Source organism: Bombina bombina, chromosome 10, assembly GCF_027579735.1.
Source record: "Bombina bombina isolate aBomBom1 chromosome 10, aBomBom1.pri, whole genome shotgun sequence".
Lineage (NCBI taxonomy): Eukaryota > Metazoa > Chordata > Amphibia > Anura > Bombinatoridae > Bombina > Bombina bombina.
The window spans coordinates 11,800,955-11,828,454 of record NC_069508.1 but is presented as its reverse complement, the minus strand read 5'-3'; the positions used below and the strand labels follow the sequence as shown (position 1 = coordinate 11,828,454).

Here is a 27,500-nt window from a genome sequence, read left to right as displayed (position 1 = left end):
TACATACACACACAGATACATACACACACAGATACATACACACACACAGATACATACACACACATACACACACAGATACATACACACACATACACACACAGATACATACACACACATACACACACAGATACATACACACACAGATACATACACACACACACAGATACATACACACACACATACACACACAGATACATACACACACATACACACAGATACATACACACACACAGATACATACACACACATACACACACACATACACACACAGATACATACACACACACAGATACATACACACACACATACACACACAGATACATACACACACACACAGATAGATACATACACACACACAGATACATACACACATATACACACACACACACAGATACATACACACACACAGATACATACACACACACACACAGATACATACACACACACACAGATACATACACACACACACACAGATACATACACACACACACAGATACATACACACACAGATACATACACACACATACACACACACATACACACACAGATACATACACACACACAGATACATACACACACACATACACACACAGATACATACACACACACACAGATAGATACATACACACACACAGATACATACACACATATACACACACACACACAGATACATACACACACACACAGATACATACACACACACACAGATACATACACACACACAGATACATACACACACACACACAGATACATACATACACACACAGATACATACACACACACATACACACACAGATACATACACACACATACACACAGATACATACACACACACAGATACATACACACACATACACACACACATACACACACAGATACATACACACACACAGATACATACACACACACATACACACACAGATACATACACACACACACACACAGATAGATACATACACACACACAGATACATACACACATATACACACACACACACAGATACATACACACACACACAGATACATACACACACACACAGATACATACACACACACACAGATACATACACACACACACACAGATACATACACACACACACAGATACATACACACACACAGATACATACACACACATACACACACACATACACACACAGATACATACACACACACAGATACATACACACACACATACACACACAGATACATACACACACACACAGATAGATACATACACACACACAGATACATACACACATATACACACACACACACAGATACATACACACACACACAGATACATACACACACACACAGATACATACACACACACAGATACATACACACACATACACACACACATACACACACAGATACATACACACACACAGATACATACACACACACATACACACACAGATACATACACACACACACAGATAGATACATACACACACACAGATACATACACACATATACACACACACACACAGATACATACACACACACACAGATACATACACACACACACAGATACATACACACACACAGATACATACACACACATACACACACACATACACACACAGATACATACACACACACAGATACATACACACACACATACACACACAGATACATACACACACACACAGATAGATACATACACACACACAGATACATACACACATATACACACACACACACAGATACATACATACACACACAGATACATACACACACACACAGATACATACACACACACACAGATACATACACACACACACAGATACACACACACACAGATACATACACACACACACACAGATACATACACACACACACACACACACACATATACACACTCACATTAAAGAACAAAAAAAAATCTGTCTCCTAGACTCTTTTTCTGCAATGTGCTGTTACCCTTTACCGCACTGGAGTTCAGGAAAGGGGAGGAAATTGAAGAGAGAGGAACATAGTAAATATTTACATTGAGAGAGAATGGAACAGTGACACCTGCAGGCAGAAATTAAAACTGCAGGCAAAAACATTTTCTGCAGAAACGGTACATTTTCTGTGATGAGATCGCACATGGCCGTATGTTCTGCCTTGGGGTATATACAGATCTATTATGGTTACTTCCGGCGGAAGTTTACAGAGACGACATTAAGCATCAGAGCTTTGTCTGTTTATTTAGTCAGCCCTGCTAGGGTTTAGAACTTTCAGTTGACCTTGAACAGTTCTGTTGTATCCTGTTTGGGTAACTAGTTCTCTCTCTTCTTTTGAGGTTTATATCAGACACGCTGTATCCTTGGCAACAGGCCGGTCCTGTTTGGGTACTAGTTCTCTCTTCTTTTGAGGTTTATATCAGACACGCTGTATCCTTGGCAACAGGCCGGTCCTGTTTGGGTACTAGTTCTCTCTTCTTTTGAGGTTTATATCAGACACGCTGTATCCTTGGCAACAGGCCGGTCCTGTTTGGGTACTAGTTCTCTCTGTTCTTTTGAGGTTTATATCAGACACGCTGTATCCTTGGCAACAGGCCGGTCCTGTTTGGGTACTAGTTCTCTCTTCTTTTGAGGTTTATATCAGACACGCTGTATCCTTGGCCATCAGGCCGGTCCTGTTTGGGTAACTAGTTCTCTCTCTTCTTTTGAGGTTTATATCAGACACGCTGTATCCTTGGCCATCAGGCCGGTCCTGTTTGGGTACTAGTTCTCTCTCTTCTTTTGAGGTTTATATCAGACACGCTGTATCCTTGGCCATCAGGCCGGTCCTGTTTGGGTACTAGTTCTCTCTTCTTTTGAGGTTTATATCAGACACGCTGTATCCTTGGCCATCAGGCCGGTCCTGTTTGGGTACTAGTTCTCTCTCTTCTTTTGAGGTTTATATCAGACACGCTGTATCCTTGGCCATCAGGCCGGTCCTGTTTGGGTACTAGTTCTCTCTCTTCTTTTGAGGTTTATATCAGACACGCTGTATCCTTGGCAACAGGCCGGTCCTGTTTGGGTACTAGTTCTCTCTCTTCTTTTGAGGTTTATATCAGACACGCTGTATCCTGGACATCAGGCTGGTCCTGTTTGGGTACTAGTTCTTTGTTCTTTTGAGGTTTATATCAGACACGCTGTATCCTTGGCAACAGGCCGGTCCTGTTTGGGTACTAGTTCTCTCTTCTTTTGAGGTTTATATCAGACAAGCTGTATCCTTGGCCATCAGGCCGGTCCTGTTTGGGTAACTAGTTCTCTCTCTTCTTTTGAGGTTTATATCAGACACGCTGTATCCTTGGCCATCAGGCCGGTCCTGTTTGGGTACTAGTTCTCTCTCTTCTTTTGAGGTTTATATCAGACACGCTGTATCCTTGGCAACAGGCCGTTCCTGTTTGGGTACTAGTTCTCTCTCTTCTTTTGAGGTTTATATCAGACACTCTGTATCTTTGGCAACAGGCTGGTCCTGTTTGGGTACTAGTTCTCTGTTCTTTTGAGGTTTATATCAGACACGCTGTATCTTTGGCAACAGGCCGGTCCTGTTTGGGTACTAGTTCTCTGTTCTTTTGAGGTTTATATCAGACATGCTGTATCCTGGACATCAGGCCGGTCCTGTTTGGATATTAGTTCTCTGTTCTTTTGAGGTTTATATCAGACACACTGTATCCTGGACATCAGGCCGGTCCTGTTTGGGTACTAAGTTTGCTTACTTATTGCAAGAGGTTGTTTTCTTGTTTCTACTGTAGGAGGCCCTTCTATCCTAGATGTCAGGCTGGTCCTAGTTTATTTCATCTTAGTGGGGCGTGCAATGTTTGGTTTGTACTCAATCCTTTTTAAATATTTTATTTACTTATCACCGACAGGGTGGTTCAAAATACACACTCTCTGCCATACACAGCCATTTACAATTTGTACAGACAAAAAGCAAACAGCAATTGTATTCATACAAATTTAAGCCAGTGCATGAAAAAAACCTTGCCGATGTTTTTTACATTTCACGTAAAAAGGAAAAACAAAAGAAAATGCGAAGATTGAAAAAGAAAAACAAAATTGTAGGTAAATAACATTTTAAATAAAAGGAAATGATGTAAAATTCATAGTGTAAGCTTATACGGTATATATCAAACATGATTATCAGTTTCTTATGCTGTCATCAGTTATAGAAACAAACAAAATTGGGGGTCAGGGAAAAAGGAGAGAGAGGGGAGGAACAAAAAAAGAAAAGGAGAGGACCAGTCCTCTCAAACTCTCCCCACCCCCACTCTGTCCCCAATGCTCCTTCTTAGGATTTTAATACCAAGATACTGGAAATACTTCACGTAAGATTACGTTTTCAAAATTCTCAGACCTATGAAATAATTTTGTAAGTATTTATTGTGTCGGTATAGAGTAGGTCTGTATCATTTCCAACCGTTTTGTATTTGTTTATTATGTATACTATATATGTTATGCTGTTCAAACGTAATCTGGGTTTTAATTGCCTCAATAAACGATCTAAAGGAGGGGGCTTTCTGTTTTTCCAGTTTTTCAAAATCAAATTTCTAACAATTAGAATAACTGTATTAATCAAATTATGACACTGTGACTCAGAGGTCAAGAAAAAAATGAATCTTGGCTCAAGAAGGAAATGATCCGTTGTGTTTTTATTTAACCAGAAATGTACTTTCTGCCATAGCTGTCTTATTTTTGGGCAATACCAATGAGAGTGGAGTAAATCCGCTGCAGGAGAATGGCATTTATAACAATAGCCTTGTTGTTCTTGTGACCATCGAGCTAATCGTTTCAGTGAGATATACGCATTATTAAGAAGCTTTAGGTGAGATTCCTTCCAAGAGGAAGAAAGGGGAGCACCACTTACCCACTTTATACCTTTACTGATTATATCATTATCAATCTCTTCAAAGTACTTAGTCCAGTGTGATAAAAACTGCTCCAGATTTAGCTGGCCTTGTTTTGCCAGCAGAATTTTATATAGTAATGAAATTAAGTGATCCCCCTGCCTATATAGGTTAATATAATCACCTACTCTTTCAAATTGTTCCGACCAAGGCCCCAACTGCATCTTCTTATGAATAAAATGTCGGAGTTGAAGGTATGCGTAGAAACACTTATTAGACAAATTATACTCAGTGGCGATACTCTCAAACGTTCGCATACCAAGTCTCTCATCAAGGAATTGTACTATCAAAGTTAAACCTTTATGAGCCCACCTATTAAATATCTCATACTGGAACCCAGATTGGAATTTCGGGTGACCTCTAACTGGTAGGAGAGCTGATATATGAAAGTTAATCTTTAATCAGGAACAGAGTTGCTGCCATGCTTTAACCACATTATAGATACTAATCATTATGTTAATGTTTCCAGGAAGTTGTGCATGTGGACTAGGGATGGGCGAATGATTCGCAACATTCGAAAAATGAAACGAATTTTAGGATGCTTGTTCATTCGTCTTTTCCTTGAGCTATGCGATTGATCCAGTCTGGATCATTAGAGACTGTCATATTCTCTCAAACAGGGATTAATTTCTAAGGTTTGAGTTCTGATCTCTTTTGGGTGCTACCTTTGTCTTCGGGCTTTGTGGGTGTTATCCTAGAAGCCCTTTGGGGCTGAGTGGATAATCATTGGGATACTACATGGGAGATCAGAGTTCAAGACCCCTTGGGGGCATGGTAGTGATTGCATCAACTGTTGTGCAATTTTAATTACAGTAACTTTGTGATTGTACCGCAAGGTTTCTTGGTTTTGATCCGCCTCCTGGTTCTGGGTGTCCGGTTTTTAACCTAGTCTATGTCTTTGACTTGGCATTTTGGTTAATCTGTTTAGATTTTCAAAATCTTTGGATTCATTCGGCGTTCAGTAGCAGGCTTGGTTTCCTGGTCCTGGAGAAAGCTCCTTGTTCCTACTGGGTCTGTTCCTTTTCTCTCTTCAGAGAAATGTTGGAGGTTTCCTGGGAATTTCTCTACTGGAGTTTTCCTGGGTCTCTTCGATTTCCTTCTATTTGGGAGGATCTGGCCTTCTGCGCTATCCAGTTGCATCCACCTGAGGTAGTTTTCCTCATCTGACTCTAGGAGTTCAGTGGGTCGAGGGTCTCTCTTTGCTGAGTGTACCTTCCCTTCGGGTTTCTGAAGGGAAATGAGGATAGGTATCCTAGAGCTAGTTTCTCTGGGTATCGGTGCCTCTTCATACTTCTTTTCTTTAGAAAATCGTGGCTGGAGATTTGTTATCTGATCTTCGGGCCTTGTCGATGCTGGGACTTTTTAATATCCCTTGTCCTTTTGGACCTTGCCAGTCGCTTCTGTGATTGAACGATGTGACCGGAGTAGGGGTCAGGGACTCTGACTGCTCTGTTGGGCTTCGACCACGTATCATGAATCCCGAGTGCTCCTTCCCTAGGTTGGGAGGCCTTGCAGTTGGTTCGGATTATATGGAACCTTCCTTCAGCGGGTAGCTGGATCTTCATTATTGGTTAGGTTGTCATCCTCCCTTACCCCGTTTTCTAGTAGGGGGGAGTTGGTCCGCCCTGCTTTCTGAGTTTTTTTCTCTTGCTCTTTTCCAGGAAGGTCCTGGTGCAAGTTTGCTAGCTACTCTGTTGGCTAGTTATTATGGCTTGACGTTTAGTCTGGCTGCCTATCCGATGGAAGCCTTTGTCTTTTGATTGTGGCGTAAACAGATATTACTATTCTTTTCCTGTTCTGCTCCCGTGGTTTCTGACCTACGGGTGTTCAGTTTCTCTAGATGGCTGTCTGTGGTAGGGTAGTTATGTTCTACTTTTTGTCCTTCTAGGACTTCGGTTCTGGTTAAGGCTTAACATTGGTTCCTTTGGATCCATGTAGGAGGTGGTCTGGAATTTTTCCTTTCTTTGCTCTCCTTTGTCGGTAGAGTGTTCTCTACGGGCTTTGTCCTCTTGCATCTTTTATTCTGCCATTTTTCAAGTTATGCTAGGGGCTTCTCCCCCTGTTTATCCTTGGATTTTCGGGGATTGTTCCTGGAGGTCCTTTAGGACTTTCTTATCTGATTCTTCCTTTCTTCTTAGTTAAGGAGAATGTGGTGTGGGGAGTTTGTTGATCCCTTGCCATTGATCATGGAGAGGGTTTATTTTTTGTGTGCTTCTAGACAGTGGGATTTTTGTATCCTCAGAGGCTTTTGTGCACAGTTGAGTCCAGGATTTATGAGTGGTCTCTAACAAGGATCCTTATGGTTCTAATTGATGGGCAGTTACTTTGTCCTCTTCCCATTCTGTTGAAGTAGTTTTTTGTCGGGAGTCTGGGTTATGGCAGGCTATGGTGCCCTCAGAATGGGCCACCTTTTTTGTTTCCGCCCGTTTGCATTCAGTGTCCTCTATAGCTTGGGTATTGATTTACCAAAAGTAATGAATGCAGCTGTGGACTCTCCCCGTTTTTAGAAGAAAACTTAAATTATGCTTACCAGATCCTTTTCTTTTCTTCTGTACAGGGAGAGTCCACAGCTCCCCGCCCGTACTTTTTCTGTAGGCGGCCTTAGATTCTTTTCTATTCGTTCTTCTGGCACCTTTTTTCACCCTGATAATTCTCCTACTGTTCCTTGTTCCCTTGGCAGAAACTGGGGGATGAGGGAAGTGGGGGAGGTATTTAAGCCTTTGGCTGGGTGTTTTTGCTACTCCTGGTGGCCAGGTTCTTAATTCCCAAAAGTAATAAATGCAGCTGTGGACTCTCCCCGTCAGAAGAAAAGAAAATTATCTGGTAAGCATAATTTAAGTTTTTATCTTAGGATAAAAAGCTGATTTTGGAAGCGTTATACAAACACATTAATTTTTAGCATTTTCGTCTGCTTATTAATGATATTTTATTGTTATTTTTATAGCATGTTTATGTAAAAACAAAATACAGTTTATTATGGTGAATGAAATGGAACATGAATTTATACAGTGAGTGAATGTTCTCTGCTTTATGTTTGATGAAATAAAATGTATCAGAGCTCCCTCACTTATTTATACCATACCGCTAATTTGCGGTGCTGAGCGTAGTTTTTATTGTTCTGGATGTGGCAGGAACTTGTTGAATATTACAAGCACCAGTCTCTACGAGAAGGATTCAGATGTCTGGATACAACACTGCTCCTCCCTTACAAAGCCCCTGAAAACCAGGCTGCGCTATTGAGCCACCGCTCCTCCAGGGGCAGTAAGTATTTACAGCTTGGCCAATCAGATGTTACGCAGGCAGTGAGGAACCGTGCTTGATTACACTCATGTTGTCTGAAGTCTTAGCTTGCTGTACAGGCTAAACTTCAGGTGTATTTGTTATATTATAAATGTTAGCTCATCCCTTCAGGTCATAAATGTGTGTGCAGCGGGGCCTGGCTGTGTAACATGGGTGATTCTCAGTACACATCTACTAAGCACCCTCTCCAGCTTCACCAGTATTACCAGATGTCCTTTGCAAAAATAATAGATGACCAGTAGTTGATTGGGGAAATATGAGGGGCATAAGAATCTACAGCTCTGTAAACCTTGTCAGTCCTGTGCCAACACCAGACCTCTGATCAGATCCCCTGGCACTTTAGCCCCTGCCAGTCATATGCCCACATCATACCTCAGATCAGACCCCCTGGCACTGTAGCCCCTGCCAGTCATATGCCAACATCAGACCTCAGATCAGACCCCCTGGCACTGTAGCTCCTGTCAGTCATATGCCAACATCAGACCTCAGATCAGAACCCCTGGCACTGTAGCCCCTGCCAGTCATATGCCAACATCAGACCTCAGATCAGACCCCCTGGCACTGTAGCCCCTGCCAGTCATATGCCAACATCAGACCTCAGATCAGACCCCCTGGCACTGTAGCTCCTGTCAGTCATATGCCAACATCAGACCTCAGATCAGAACCCCTGGCACTGTAGCCCTTGTCAGTCATATGCCAACATCAGACCTCAGATCAGACCCCTTGGCACTGTAGCCCCTGTCAGTCATATGCCAACATCAGACCTCAGATCAGAACCCATGGCACTGTAGCCCTTGTCAGTCATATGCCAACATCAGACCTCAGATCAGACCCCCTGGCACTGTAGCCCTTGTCAGTCATATGCCAACATCATACCTCAGATCAGATCCCCTGGCACTGTAGCCCTTGTCAGTCATATGCCAACATCAGACCTCAGATCAGACCCCCTGGCACTGTAGCTCCTGTCAGTCATATGCCAACATCAGACCTCAGATCAGAACCCCTGGCACTGTAGCCCTTGTCAGTCATATGCCAACATCAGACCTCAGATCAGACCCCTTGGCACTGTAGCCCCTGTCAGTCATATGCCAACATCAGACCTCAGATCAGAACCCCTGGCACTGTAGCCCTTGTCAGTCATATGCCAACATCAGACCTCAGATCAGACCCCCTGGCACTGTAGCTCCTGTCAGTCATATGCCAACATCAGACCTCAGATCAGAACCCCTGGCACTGTAGCCCTTGTCAGTCATATGCCAACATCATACCTCAGATCAGACCCCTTGGCACTGTAGCCCCTGTCAGTCATATGCCAACATCAGACCTCAGATCAGAACCCCTGGCACTGTAGCCCTTGCCAGTCATATGCCAACATCAGACCTCAGATCAGAACCCTTGGCATTGTAGCCCTTGTCAGTCATATGCCAACATCAGACCTCAGATCAGACCCCCTGGCACTGTAGCCCTTGTCAGTCATATGCCAACATCATACCTCAGATCAGATCCCCTGGCACTGTAGCCCTTGTCAGTCATATGCCAACATCAGACCTCAGATCAGACCCCCTGGCACTGTAGCTCCTGTCAGTCATATGCCAACATCAGACCTCAGATCAGAACCCCTGGCACTGTAGCCCTTGTCAGTCATATGCCAACATCAGACCTCAGATAAGACCCCTTGGCACTGTAGCCCCTGTCAGTCATATGCCAACATCAGACCTCAGATCAGAACCCCTGGCACTGTAGCCCTTGTCAGTCATATGCCAACATCAGACCTCAGATCAGACCCCCTGGCACTGTAGCCCCTGTCAGTCATATGCCAACATCATACCTCAGATCAGAACCCCTGGCACTGTAGCCCTTGTCAGTCACATACCCATATCAGACCCCTGGCACTGTAGCCCCTGGCAGTCACATACCCACATCAGACCCCTGGCACTGTAGCCCCTGTCAGTTCCATACCCACATCAGACCCCTGTCACTGTAGCCCCTGTTAGTCATATTCCAACATCATACCCCAGATCAGACCCCCTGGCACTGTAGCCCACATCAGTCACATGCCCACATCAGACCTCTGGCACTGTAGCTCCTGTTAGTCACATGCCCACATCAGACCCCTGGCACTGTAGCTCCTGTTAGTCACATACCCACATCAGACCCCTGGCACTGTAGCCCCTGTAAGTCACATGCCCACATCAGACCTCAGATCAGACGCCTTGCACTGTAGCCCCTGTCAGTCACATGCCCACATCAGACCCCTGGCATTGTAGCTCCTGTCAGTCATATGCCCACATCAGACCTCAGATCAGACCCCTGGCACTGTAGCCCCTGTCAGTCATATGACCACATCATACCTCAGATCAGACCCCTGGCACTGTAGCCCCTGTCAGTCATATGACCACATCATACCTCAGATCAGACCCCCTGGCACTGTAGCTCCTGTCAGTCACATGCCCACATCAGAGCCCTGCTGTAGCCCCTGTCAGTCATATGACCACATCAGACCTCAGATCAGAGACCCTGCAGCTCTGTATTCTATGTGGCTGGTTCATTAAAGCTCACACATCTCTTGCTTCTTTACTGTACAGAGTAATGTTGAGCTAGAAAATGAGTTTGAGAGGCTGGTTGGTTGGTGAAGGTGCTTAGGAAATGTTCTCTGTGTAATGTGACTGTGATGCTTAATGTTACTTTGTAATGTGGTGTGATGCTCATTATCACTGTATAATGCGGCTGCTCTCTGCTTGTCTACTTTCCTAGCCACGTCTGTGCTTTGTGGGTTTGCTTTTGTCACTGCTCCTGAGTACAGCTTTGTGCCCCCCTCAGATGCTCCGTTCTGGTCAGGTAGCTATTAATTGCTTTATATTCCCCTTCCTCATGCATGTGCCCCTCACCCTGTGTTTCCTTCCCTGCCTGGCACATCAGAGCTGCCAACTGCAACTGGTATATAGGCACCTGGGTCATGTGATAGATTGGCACAAAGAGAGCTGTGGGACACAGAGAAGATATGATGGTAATTAAACATTACACACCAAACCCAGCAGTAGGCAGCTCTAACCCCTGGATATGACAGCTTGTCTGTACATAGGATTATATAGAGGAATGGGTGTTATAGGGAGGGTTATATGGTGCAATAGGAGTTATAGGGGTTATATGGTGCAATAGGAGGGGTTATAGGGAGGGTTATATGGTGCAATAGGAGTTATAGGGGTTATATGGTGCAATAGGAGGGGTTATAGGGAGGGTTATATGGTGCAATAGGAGGAGTTATAGGGAGGGTTATATGGTGTAATAGGAGGAGTTATAGAGAGGGTTATATGGTGCAATAGGGGGAGTTATAGGGGGGGTTATATGGTGCAATAAGAGGAGTTATAGGGAGGGTTATATGGTGTAATAGGGAGGGTTATATGGTGCAATAGGAGGAGATATAGGGAGGGTTATATGGTGCAATAGGAGGAGTTATAGGGAGGGTTATATGGTGCAATAGTAGGAGTTATAGGGAGGAATATATAGTACAATAGGAAGAGTTATAGGGAGGGTTATATGGTGCAATAGAAGGAGTTATAGAGAGGGTTATATGGTGTAATAGAAGGAGTTATAAGGAGGTATTATGGTGCAATAGGAGTAGTTATAGGGGGGGGGGTTATAGTGTGTAATAGGATGAGTTATATGGAGGGTTATATGGTGCAATATGAGTAGTTATAGGGAGGGTTATATAGAATAATAGGAAGAGTCATAGGGAGGGTTATATGGTGCAATAGGAAGAGTTATAGGGAGGGTTATATAGTACAATAGGAAGAGTTATAGGGAAAGTTATATGGTGTAATAGGAGGAGTTATAGGGAGGGTTATATGATGCAATAGGAGTTGTTATAGGGAGGGTAATATGGTGCAATAGGAGGAGTTCTAGGGTGGGTTATATGGTGCAATAGGAGTAGTTATATGGAGGGTTATATAGTACAATAGGAAGAGTTATAGGGAGGGTTATATGGTGTAAAAGGAGGAGTTATAGGGAGGGTTATATGGTGCAAAAGGAGGAGTTATAGGGAGGGTTATATGGTGCAATAGGAGGAGTTATATGGAGGGTTATATGGTGCAATAGGAGGAGTTATAGGGAGGGTTATATGGTGCACTAGGAGGAGTTATTGGGAGGGTTATATGGTGCAATAGGAGGAGTTATAGGGAGGTTTTTTGTGGTGCAATAGGAGGAGTTATAGGGAGGGTTATATGGTGCAATAGGAGGAGTTATAGGGAGGTTTTTTGTGGTGCAATAGGAGGCGTTATAAGGATTGTTATATGGTGCAATAAGAGGAGTTATAGGGAGTGTTATATGGTGCAATAGGAGGAGTTATAGGGAGCGTTATATAGTACAATTGGAAGAGCTATAGGGAGGGTTATATGGTGCAATAGGAGGTGTTATAGGGAGTTTTATATGGTGCAATAGGAGGAGTTATAGGGAGGGTTATATGGTTCAGTAGATGGAGTTATAGGGAGGGTTATATGGTGCAATAGGAGGAGTTATAGGGAGGGTTATATGGTGCAATAGGAGGAGTTATAGGGAGGGTTATATGGTGCAATAGGAGAAGTTATAGGGAGGGTTACTTGGTGCAATAGGAGAAGTTATAGGGAGGGTTACTTGGTGCAATAGGAGGACTTATAGGAAGGGTCAGTTGGTGCAAAAGGAGGAGATATAGGAAGGGTTATATGGTGCAATTGGAGGAGATATAGGGAGGGTTATATGGTGCAATAGGAAGACATATAGGGAGAGTTATATGGTGCAATAGGAGGAGTTATAGGGAGGGTTATATGGTGCAATAGGATGAGTTATAGGGAGGGTTTTATGGTGCAATAGGAGGAGTTATAGGGAGGGTTTTATGGTGCAATAGGAGGAGTTATAGGGAGGGTTATATGGTGCAATAGGAGGAGTTATAGGGAGGGTTATATTGTGCAATAGGAGGAGTTATAGGTAGGGTTATATGGTACAATAGGAGGAGTTATAGGGAGGGTTATATGGTGCAATAGGAGGAGTTATAGGGAGGGTTATATGGTGCAATAGGAGGAGTTATAGGGAGGGTTATATGGTTCAGTAGGAGGAGTTATAGGGAGGGTTATATGGTGCAATAGGAGGAGTTATAGGGAGTGTTACATGGTGCAATAGGAGGAGTTATAGGGAGGGTTATATGGTTCAGTAGGAGGAGTTATAGGGAGTGTTATATGTTGCAATAGGAGGAGTTATAGGGAGGGTTATATGGTTCAGTAGGAGGAGTTATAGTGAGGGTTATATGGTGCAATAGGAGGAGTTATAGGGAGGGTTATATGGTTCAGTAGGAGGAGTTATAGGGAGGGTTATATGGTGCAATAGGAGGAGTTATAGGGAGGGTTATATGGATCAGTAGGAGGAGTTATAGGGAGGGTTATATGGTGCAATAGGAGGAGTTATAGGGAGGGTTATATGGTGCAATAGGAGGAGTTATAGGGAGGGTTATATGGTTCAGTAGGAGTATTTGTATGGAGGGTTAGTTCACGTTATATTATAAGAAATGCTTACAATTATTTTTGCTATATGTCTCCAGAAATGCAGCTCATTAAGTGAAACAACTTTTCATCCTTTTACAATTAATTTTAGTTCAGTTTTTTTGTCCAAATTGAGAAAGTATTTTCTGGCTCTTTCAGTGCTTAGCCCGAAGGTTCTCGGAATCGCCATTGCACGATACGACTTCTGTGCTCGGGATATGAGGGAACTATCACTTATCAAAGGGGACCTGGTTAAAATCTTCTCTAAAGGTGGCACTAACGGCTGGTGGAGAGGAGAATCTAACGGGAAGGTAGGTGCATAGTTCTGTGCTATCTGGGTTATCACGTGAGCGATAAGTGTTTAGGTTTTTTGTTCTGTGCCCTCTATTGAAGTCTATGGGGAGAGGGTAATGTGGCCGCAGTATCCAAAGTCATGAAGTTAACACGCATTGAGTTTTACTTCCAAACTATTTACTTTCAACTTGCAATATGTGTGCAGTGGTTGTGCGAGCAAAATAAATAAATAAATAGTGCTCTATTTGGAATCTGTCCCCAAATGTTTTATAATCCTAGAGCTCTGTGACAGACAAAATGTACATGATCCTGCAAATCAAGAGCAGTTCAGCCTCCTGGAACCCGTGTTCTGCTCTTATTTGGTCACATAGTGACAGGTGTAAATTAGCTTGTGCTCAAAAAACAATCCTTCTGTAGCATTTTGCAGGGTCGTTTCAATTTCCCCATACCTAGGCATGATGGAGACACTTCAGTTTTTTTCTTCATGGGACAAGCAGGTAGATTACAGGTAGAGAAATATTCCTTTAGTGTCTCAGCTGTTCTCATATATCTTATAATACACAGATGTACCTTATAGTATATAGATACCATATTTTTTTATTCCCTGTCTACCACTCCTTGATCTGTACCTCAAATGTAACAATATATATACACATTTTCTAACAGATGTGCATTTTATATCATTCATAATTTATCTTTTGCTGAAATATTTATTAACAAGTCAGCGACAAATTTGTTGATTCGTGAAAGCGATAATCAAATATAAATTTATAAATGTTTACTTAATATCTGAGTGTCTCTTTAATGAATAAACAAACAAATCAACTCATTTTTCCCTGATTCACTGATTCAGTAAATAGACATTCATTACTCTTTTTCAAAGAAAAAACAAAACGTGCACAAGCTGATATTTGCTTTTAACCGATCTGTACGTTTCAGTTTTCATCTTTTCTTCAAATACTATTTTATTGCGCACACATATTTATTTCTAACAAACAAATCTGTGAAAATCACAGGCAAAAAACTGTGCACACTAAGTATATCACAATTACACAGACAAGAAATCTAATAATAAAGCACAACAATCATATACATATATAATAACAAAGTCTTATCTGTGAAAAAAGAAGAGTCTTTGAATCCAATAAAAACCCTTTCTTCAATCAAATGATTGCAATCCGGTATGTGGAGAAACGGCTGCTTTAAGTTTGTCTTCCAGTACCAGAGGCGGAAAACTGAATGATGAGATGACGATCTAAAAGAATAAGCGCACAAAGAGACTCCTCATAGCGTAATAGGTTTAATACAAATTGAATAAAATACAAACAAACAGTCCCCTTCAGGGTGGGTACTCACAGTGTAAAACCTCAATCGATATGAGGTAAGATAAAAGTATAGAATACCCCAGATGAATAAAAAGACATCCGCTGTTAAGAACCAATGGTCCGTAGTTAAATCTTCAGGTGGAAAAGATCAGTTCGATCACACTGCGGTATTGTCCAATCTGCTAGTGCAAGGTTCCCCAGCAATAAAAGCAGATAAAACGCCTGGAGACAAACAGTTACTTTGTAACCTGCTGATAAACACGCTGGCGGTGTCTAACAATGTGGCGAAAGGTGGGCGTGGCCTAATGCATTTCACGGACGTTTTACGAAGCCTCTGACGAAGCGGATACGCCCGTGAAACGCGTTAGGCAATGCCCACCTTTCGCCACATTGTTAGACACCGCCAGCGTGTTTATCAACAGGTTACAAAGTAACTGTTTGTCTTTTATTGCTGGGGAACCTTGCACTAGCAGATTGGACAATACTGCAGTGTGATCTAACTGATCTTATCCACCTGGAGATTTAACTACGGACCATTGGTTCTTAACAGCGGATGTCTTTTTATTCATCTGGGGTATTCTATACTTTTATCTTACCTCATATCGATTGAGGTTTTACACTGTGAGTACCCACCCTGAAGGGGGACTGTTTGTTTGTATTTTATTCAATTTGTATTAAACCTATTACGCTATGAGGAGTCTCTTTGTGCGCTTATTTATTTCTATTGCCAGAACATACAGACTTGTTTATATCTTTGCACAGTTTTTGCAGTTGGTGCTGTGCGTCGCTAGTTTTTCTGTATTTTTATTACAATTCAGTGCTTGAGGTTAGTTGTGGTGAAGCGTAGCAAAGAGTTATGAAAACCGTGCAGCATTTTTTGTTTTTTTATTTGCTCTGTGCTGCAAAACAAAATTATTTCTTTTATTTGCATGTTGCAGAGCATAAATGTCTGCTAATCAGGATCATATATAATACATGCACATTGCTGTCTTTTAAATATATAATTACAGCAGTTTTACCATTTAGATTATGCACGTACGGCTACATTAGACAACTGTAACTGATAATGCCTGTCGTGCTATTTAAAGCGAGTTCTTGCGCAAACCAGGCCTTAAGCGTTGTTGGTAAAAATGCTTTTTAACCAATGCAATATGTTGTACCAAAGCATTTTAAAGCACCTGGCATATAAATAGCACGCCCTATACTTTCAATGGGAAGAGTTAGAGGCTCGCTACAAGTTGTCGGTTAAGTGACCCATTTTGGAAAAACAGCTATTAAAGGGACAGTCTACTCCAGAATTTTAATTGTTTAAAAAGATAGTTAATCCCTTTATTACCCATTCCCCAGTTTTGCACAACCAACACAGTTATATTAATACACTTTTTACCTCTGTAATTACCCTGTATCTAAGCCTCTGCAGACTGCTCCTTATCTCAGTTATATTAATACACTTTTTACCTCTGTGATTACCTTGTATCTAAGCCTCTGCAGACTGCCCCCTTATCTCAGTTATATTAATATACTTTTTACCTCTGTGATTACCTTGTATCTAAGCCTCCGCAGACTGCCCCTTATCTCAGTTATATTAATATACATTTTACCTCTGTGACTACCTTGTATCTAAGCCTCAGCAGACTGCTCCCTTATCTCAGTTATATTAATATACTTTTTACCTCTGTGATTACCTTGTATCTAAGCCTCCGCAGACTGCCCCTTATCTCAGTTATATTAATATACATTTTACCTCTGTGACTACCTTGTATCTAAGCCTCAGCAGACTGCCCCCTTATCTCAGTTATATTAATATACTTTTTACCTCTGTGATTACCTTGTTTCTAAGCCTCTGCAGACTGCCCCTTATCTCAGTTATATTAATATACATTTTACCTCTGTGACTACCTTGTATCTAAGCCTCAGCAGACTGCCCCCTTATCTCAGTTATATTAATATACTTTTTACCTCTGTGATTACCTTGTATCTAAGCCTCAGCAGACTGCTCCTTATCTCAGTTATATTAATATACATTTTACCTCTGTGATTACCTTGTATCTAAGCCTCCGCAGACTGTCCCCTTATCTCAGTTATATTAATGTACTTTTTATCTCTGTGATTACCTTGTATCTAAGCCTCTGCAGACTGCCCCTTATCTCAGTTATATTAATATACATTTTACCTCTGTGATTACCTTGTATCTAAGCCTCAGCAGACTGCCCCCTTATCTCAGTTATATTAATATAATTTTTACCTCTGTGATTACCTTGTATCTAAGCCTCAGCAGACTGCCCCTTATCTCAGTTATATTAATATACTTTTTACCTCTGTGATTACCTTGTATCTAAGCCTCAGCAGACTGCCCCTTATCTCAGTTATATTAATATACTTTTTACCTCTGTGATTACCTTGTATCTAAGCCTCAGCAGACTGCTCCTTATCTCAGTTATATTAATATACATTTTACCTCTGTGATTACCTTGTATCTAAGCCTCCGCAGACTGCCCCTTATCTCAGTTATATTAATATACTTTTTACCTCTGTGATTACCTTGTTTCTAAGCCTCTGCAGACTGCCCCTTATCTCAGTTATATTAATATACATTTTACCTCTGTGACTACCTTGTATCTAAGCCTCAGCAGACTGCCCCCTTATCTCAGTTATATTAATATACTTTTTACCTCTGTGATTACCTTGTATCTAAGCCTCAGCAGACTGCTCCTTATCTCAGTTATATTAATATACATTTTACCTCTGTGATTACCTTGTATCTAAGCCTCCGCAGACTGTCCCCTTATCTCAGTTATATTAATGTACTTTTTATCTCTGTGATTACCTTGTATCTAAGCCTCTGCAGACTGCCCCTTATCTCAGTTATATTAATATACATTTTACCTCTGTGATTACCTTGTATCTAAGCCTCAGCAGACTGCCCCCTTATCTCAGTTATATTAATATAATTTTTACCTCTGTGATTACCTTGTATCTAAGCCTCAGCAGACTGCCCCTTATCTCAGTTATATTAATATACTTTTTACCTCTGTGATTACCTTGTATCTAAGCCTCAGCAGACTGCCCCTTATCTCAGTTATATTAATATACTTTTTACCTCTGTGATTACCTTGTATCTAAGCCTCAGCAGACTGCTCCTTATCTCAGTTATATTAATATACATTTTACCTCTGTGATTACCTTGTATCTAAGCCTCTGCAGACTGCCCCCTTATCTCAGTTATATTAATATACTTTTTACCTCTGTGATTACCTTGTATCTAAGCCTCTGCAGACTGCCCCTTATCTCAGTTATATTAATATACATTTTACCTCTGTGATTATCTTGTATCTAAGCCTCTGCAGTCTGCTCCTTATCTCAGTTATATTAATATACTTTTTACCTCTGTGATTACCTTGTATCTAAGCCTCAGCAGACTGCCCCTTATCTCAGTTATATTAATATACTTTTTACCTCTGTGATTACCTTGTATCTAAGCCTCAGCAGACTGCTCCTTATCTCAGTTATATTAATATACTTTTTACCTCTGTGATTACCCTGTATCTAACCCTCTGCAGACTGCTCCCTATCTCAGTTATATTAATATACTTTTTACCTCTGTGATTACCCTGTATCTAAGCCTCTGCAGACTGCTCCTTATCTCAGTTATATTAATATACTTTTTACCTCTGTGATCGCCTTTTATATAAGCTTCTGCAGACTGCCCCTTATCTCAGTTATATTAATATACTTTTTACCTCTGTGATTACCTTGTATCTAAGCCTCAGCAGACTGCTCCTTATCTCAGTTATATTAATATACATTTTACCTCTGTGATTACCTTGTATCTAAGCCTCTGCAGACTGCTCCCTTATCTCAGTTATATTAATATACTTTTTACCTCTGTGATTATCTTTTATCTAAGCCTCTGCAGTCTGCTCCTTATCTCAGTTATATTAATATACTTTTTACCTCTGTGATTACCTTGTATCTAAGCCTCAGCAGACTGCTCCTTATCTCAGTTATATTAATATACATTTTACCTCTGTGATTACCTTGTATCTAAGCCTCTGCAGACTGCTCCCTTATCTCAGTTATATTAATATACTTTTTACCTCTGTGATTATCTTTTATCTAAGCCTCTGCAGACTGCTCCTTATCTCAGTTATATTAATATACATTTTAACTCTGTGATTATCTTGTATCTAAGCCTCTGCAGACTGCCCCTTATCTCAGTTATATTAATATACTTTTTACCTCTGTGATTACCTTGTATCTAAGCCTCCGCAGACTGCCCCTTATCTCAGTTATATTAATATACTTTTTACCTCTGTGATTACCTTGTATCTAATACTCTGCAGACTGTCCCCTTATCTCAGTTATATTAATATAATTTTTACCTCTGTGATTACCTTGTATCTAATCCTCTGCAGACTGCCCCTTATCTCAGTTATATTAATATACTTTTTACCTCTGTGATTACCTTGTATCTAAGCCTCTGCAGACTGCCCCTTATCTCAGTTATATTAATATACTTTTTACCTCTGTGATTACCTTGTATCTAAGCCTCTGCAGACTGTCCCCTTATCTCAGTTATATTAATATACATTTTACCTCTGTGATTACCTTGTATCTAACCCTCCGCAGACTGCCCCTTATCTCAGTTATATTAATATACTTTTTACCTCTGTGATTACCTTGTATCTAAGCCTCTGCAGACTGTCCCCTTATCTCAGTTATATTAATATACATTTTACCTCTGTGATTACCTTGTATCTAACCCTCCGCAGACTGCCCCTTATCTCAGTTATATTAATATACTTTTTACCTCTGTGATTACCTTGTATCTAATCCTCTGCAGACTGCCCCTTATCTCAGTTATATTAATATACTTTTTACCTCTGTGATTACCTTGTATCTAAGCCTCTGCAGACTGCCCCTTATCTCAGTTATATTAATATACTTTTTACCTCTGTGATTACCTTGTATCTAAGCCTCTGCAGACTGTCCCCTTATCTCAGTTATATTAATATACATTTTACCTCTGTGATTACCTTGTATCTAACCCTCCGCAGACTGCCCCTTATCTCAGTTATATTAATATACTTTTTACCTCTGTGATTACCTTGTATCTAAGCCTCTGCAGACTGCCCCCTTATTTCCGTTATTTTGACAGATTTGTATTTGAGACAATCAGTGCCCTCTCATAAGTAGCTTCACCACCTTGAGCACAATGTTATTTATATGGCACACATGAACTAACGCCCTCTAGCTGTGAAAACCTGTCAAATGCATTGAGATAAGGGACGGCCTTCAAGTGCTTAGAAATTAGCATATGAGCCTCTACCCAGGTTTAGTTGTCAACTAAGAACACCAAAGGAACAAAGCTATTTTGATGATAAAAGTAAATTGGAAAGTTGTTTAAAATTGCACTACCTATCTGAATCATGAATGTTTAATTTTGACTTTACTGTCCCTTTAAATCATATTGCTTGCCCTTGTTTATTCACAAACACGGAAGGTTTATTGTGAAGAATTTAACAAAAACTCCTCTACTTAAATCAAAGTTTTTTACCCATCTGCTTAGCACTCGAGTGTTATCTGACCTAAATTTTACTTTGTGCCGCCCAAGAATTCTATTATTTGATAGAAAGAAGCTCCTGCACTGATTGTAGAGTGAATGATACGGCCACTTGCATCATATTAATGTAGGCGCAAGCGCTGTAAAACGCACTGTCGTGAATGTTGTTTAGTATATGTCGGCTTCGGGTTACCTCCCAGTTCCTATCTTGATAACTTAATGCACAAAAAAGCCTTTTTGGGAGCTTTTCTGTTGAAAACGCATTCACAGCTGTGGGCTTGTAACATAGATTATTGGGGAAAATGCAGAGAGACTGTGACTGAACTCATTATGGGCTACATTACATTTCATTGCTCGCACACAATCAAATTCGAGGCGCATCGAGTTAGCACAACTTCTGAGCTCTGGTTAACTGTTACGCAAGACAAAAAAGTTGCACAAAAAAACATTGAAAAATTCATTTAAAAGTACAGTTACACTCATAATAACACTATCTAATAAATATACATTACACAGTACAGTTACACACATAATAACACTATCTAATAAATATACATTACACAGTACAGTTACACACATAATAACACTATCTAATAAATATACATTACGTAGTACAGTTACACACATAATAACACTATCTAATAACAATACATTACACAGTACAGTTACACTCATATTAACACCATCTAATAAATATACATTACACAGTACAGTTACACTCATAATAACACTATCTAATAAATATACATTACACAGTACAGTTACACTCATAATAACACTATCTAATAAATATACATTACACAGTACAGTTACACTCATAATAACACTATCTAATAAATATACATTACACAGTACAGTTACACTCATAATAACACTATCTAATAAATACACATTACAAAGTACAGTTACACACATAATAACACTGTCTAATAAATATACATTACACAGTAAAGTTACACACATAACAATATCTAATAAATATACATTACACAGTACAGTTACACACATAATAACACTGTCTAATAAATATACATTACACAGTACAGTTACACACATAATAACACTGTCTAATAAATATACATTACACAGTACAGTTACACTCATAACACTATCTAATAAATACACATTACAAAGTACAGTTACACACATAATAACACTGTCTAATAAATATACATTACACAGTAAAGTTACACACATAACAATATCTAATAAATATACATTACACAGTACAGTTACACACATAATAACACTGTCTAATAAATATACATTACACAGTACAGTTACACACATAATAACACTGTCTAATAAATATACATTACACAGTACAGTTACACACATAATAACACTGTCTAATAAATATACATTACACAGTACAGTTACACACATAATAACACTGTCTAATAAATACACATTACACAGTACAGTTACACACATAATAACACTGTCTAATAAATATACATTACACAGTACAGTTACACACATAATAACACTGTCTAATAAATATACATTACACAGTACAGTTACACACATAATAACACTGTCTAATAAATACACATTACACAGTACAGTTACACACATAATAACACTGTCTAATAAATATACATTACACAGTACAGTTACACTCATAATAACACTATCTAATAAATATACATTACACAGTACAGTTATACACATAATAACACTATCTAATAAATATACATTACACAGTACAGTTACACACATAATAACACTACCTAATAAATATACATTACACAGTACAGTTACACTCATAATAACACTATCTAATAAATATACATTACACAGTACAGTTACACACATAATAACACTGTCTAATAAATATACATTACACAGTACAGTTACACTCATAATAACACTATCTAATAAATATACATTACACAGTACAGTTACACACATAATAACACTATCTAATAAATATACATTACACAGTACAGTTACACACATAATAACACCATCTAATAAATATACATTACACAGTACAGTTACACACATAATAACACTATCTAATAAATATACATTACACAGTACAGTTACACACATAATAACACTATCTAATAAATATACATTACACAGTACAGTTACACACATAATAACACCATCTAATAAATATACATTACACAGTACAGTTACACACATAATAACACTATCTAATAAATATACATTACACAGTACAGTTACACTCATAATAACACCGTCTAATAAATATACATTACACAGTACAGTTACACTCATAATAACACTATCTAATAACTATACCTTACACAGTACAGTTACACACATAATAACACTATCTAATAAATATACCTTACACAGTACAGTTACACACATAATAACACTATCTAATAAATATACATTACAGTTATACACATAATAACACTATCTAATAAATATACATTACACAGTACAGTTACACACATAATAACACTATCTAATAAATATACATTACAGTTATACACATAATAACACTATCTAATAAATATACCTTACACAGTACAGTTACACACATAATAACACTATCTAATAAATATACATTACAGTTATACACATAATAACACTATCTAATAAATATACATTACAGTTATACACATAATAACACTATCTAATAAATATACATTACAGTTATACACATAATAACACTATCTAATAAATATACCTTACACAGTACAGTTACACACATAATAACACTATCTAATAAATATACATTACAGTTATACACATAATAACACTATCTAATAAATATACCTTACACAGTACAGTTACACACATAATAACACTGTCTAATAAATATACATTACACAGTACAGTTACACTCATAATAACACTATCTAATAAATATACATTACACAGTACAGTTACACACATAATAACACTATCTAATAAATATACATTACACACTACAGTTACACTCATAATAACACTATCTAATAAATATACATTACACAATACAGTTACACTCATAATAACACTGTCTAATAAATATACATTACACAGTACAGTTACACTCATAATAACACTATCTAATAAATATACATTACACAGTACAGTTACACACATAATAACACTGTCTAATAAATATACATTACACAATACAGTTACACTCATAATAACACTGTCTAATAAATATACATTACACAATACAGTTACACTCATAATAACACTGTCTAATAAATATACATTACACAGTACAGTTACACTCATAATAACACTATCTAATAAATATACATTACACAGTACAGTTACACACATAATAACACTATCTAATAAATATACATTACACACTACAGTTACACTCATAATAACACTATCTAATAAATATACATTACACAGTACAGTTACACTCATAATAACACTGTCTAATAAATATACATTACACAGTACAGTTACACAGTTAATAACACCATCTAATAACAATACATTACACAGTACAGTTACACACATAATAACACTGTCTAATAAATATACATTACACAATACAGTTACACTCATAATAACACTGTCTAATAAATATACATTACACAGTACAGTTACACTCATAATAACACTATCTAATAAATATACATTACACAGTACAGTTACACACATAATAACACTATCTAATAAATATACATTACACACTACAGTTACACTCATAATAACACTATCTAATAAATATACATTACACAGTACAGTTACACTCATAATAACACTGTCTAATAAATATACATTACACAGTACAGTTACACAGTTAATAACACCATCTAATAACAATACATTACACAGTACAGTTACACACATAATAACACTATCTAATAAATATACATTACACAATACAGTTACACACATAATAACACTATCTAATAAATATACATTACACAGTACAGTTACACACATAATAACACTATCTAATAAATATACATTACACACTACAGTTACACTCATAATAACACTATCTAATAAATATACATTACACAGTACAGTTACACACATAATAACACTATCTAATAAATATACATTACACAGTACAGTTACACTTATAATAATACTATCTAATAAATATACATTACACAGTACAGTTACACACATAATAACATTATCTAATAAATATACATTACACAGTACAGTTACACACATAATAACACTATCTAATAAATATACATTACAAAGTACAGTTACACACATAATAACACCATCTAATAAATATACATTACACAGTACAGTTACACACATAATAACACTGTCTAATAAATATACATTACACAGTACAGTTACACACATAATAACAATATCTAATAAATATACATTACACAGTACAGTTACACACATAATAACACTATCTAATAAATATACATTACACAGTACAGTTACACACATAATAACACTATCTAATAAATATACATTACACAGTACAGTTACACTCATAATAACACTGTCTAATAAATATACATTACACAATACAGTTACACTCATAATAACACTATCTAATAAATATACATTACACAGTACAGTTACACACATAATAACACTATCTAATAAATATACATTACACAGTACAGTTACACACATAATAACACTATCTAATAAATATACATTACACAGTACAGTTACACACATAATAACACCATCTAATAAATATACATTACACAATACAGTTACACACATAATAACACTATCTAATAAATATACATTACACAGTACAGTTACACACATAATAACACTATCTAATAAATATACATTACACAGTACAGTTACACACATAATAACACTGTCTAATAAATATACATTACACAGTACAGTTACACACATAATAACACTGTCTAATAAATATACATTACACAGTACAGTTACACACATAATAACACTGTCTAATAAATATACATTACACAGTACAGTTACACACATAATAACACTGTCTAATAAATATACATTACACAGTACAGTTACACACATAATAACACTGTCTAATAAATATACATTACACAGTACAGTTACACACATAATAACACTGTCTAATAAATATACATTACACAGTACAGTTACACACATAATAACACTGTCTAATAAATATACATTACACAGTACAGTTACACACATAATAACACTGTCTAATAAATATACATTACACAGTACAGTTACACACATAATAACACTGTCTAATAAATATACATTACACAGTACAGTTACACACATAATAACACCATCTAATAAATATACATTACATAGTACAGTTTCACACATAATAACACTATCTAATAAATATACATTACACAGTACAGTTACACACATAATAACACCATCTAATAAATATACATTACACAGTACAGTTACACACATAATAACACTATCTAATAAATATACATTACACAGTACAGTTACACACATAATAACACCATCTAATAAATATACATTACACAGTACAGTTACACACATAATAACACTATCTAATAAATATACATTGCACAGTACAGTTACACTCATAATAACACTAGCTAATAAATATACATTACACAGTACAGTTAAACTCATAATAACACTATCTAATAAATATACATTACACAGTACAGTTACACACATAATAACACTATCTAATAAACATACATTACACAGTACAGTTACACACATAATAACACTGTCTAATAAATATACATTACACAGTACAGTTACACACATAATAACACCATCTAATAAATATACATTACACAGTACAGTTACACACATAATAACACTATCTAATAAATATACATTACACAGTACAGTTACACACATAATAACACTGTCTAATAAATATACATTACACAGTACAGTTACACTCATAATAACACTGTCTAATAAATATACATTACACAATACAGTTACACACATAATAACACTGTCTAATAAATATACATTACACAGTACAGTTACACACATAATAACACTATCTAATAAATATACATTACATAGTACAGTTACACACATAATAACACTATCTAATAAATATACATTACACAGTACAGTTACACACATAATAACACCATCTAATAAATATACATTATACAGTACAGTTACATTCCTAATAAGACCATCTAATAAATATACATTACACAGTACAGTTACACACATAACACCATCTAATAAATATACATTACACAGTACAGTTACACACATAATAACACTATCTAATAAATATACATTACACAGTACAGTTACACACATAATAACACTATCTAATAAATATACATTACACAGTACAGTTACACACATAATAACACCATCTAATAAATATACATTATACAGTACAGTTACATTCCTAATAAGACCATCTAATAAATATACATTACACAGTACAGTTACACACATAACACCATCTAATAAATATACATTACACAGTACAGTTACACACATAATAACACTATCTAATAAATATACATTACACAATACAGTTACACACATAATAACACTGTCTAATAAATATACATTACACAGTACAGTTACACTTATAATAACACCATCTAATAAATATACATTACACAGTACAGTTACACACATAATAACACTGTCTAATAAATATACATTACACAGTACAGTTACACTCATAATAACACTGTCTAATAAATATACATTACACAATACAGTTACACACATAATAACAC

At 37.7% G+C, this 27,500-nt stretch overlaps 1 protein-coding gene across 4 annotated transcripts in view; it reads left to right on the top strand.

The window, feature by feature from the left end:
• VAV3 (vav guanine nucleotide exchange factor 3) overlaps nt 1–27,500 on the top strand; it is a 300,764-nt gene that overhangs the window by 265,268 nt on the left and 7,996 nt on the right. For 2 of the 4 annotated variants that reach the window (XM_053693780.1, XM_053693781.1), the window contains exons 26-28: nt 8,017–8,146; nt 10,940–11,023; nt 13,852–14,003. In XM_053693780.1, coding sequence (XP_053549755.1) covers nt 8,017–8,146; nt 10,940–11,023; nt 13,852–14,003 — 366 coding nt within the window. The remainder of the gene's footprint in view (nt 1–8,016; nt 8,147–10,939; nt 11,024–13,851; nt 14,004–27,500) is intronic. The other 2 variants (XM_053693784.1, XM_053693783.1) reach the window with 1 other exon arrangement.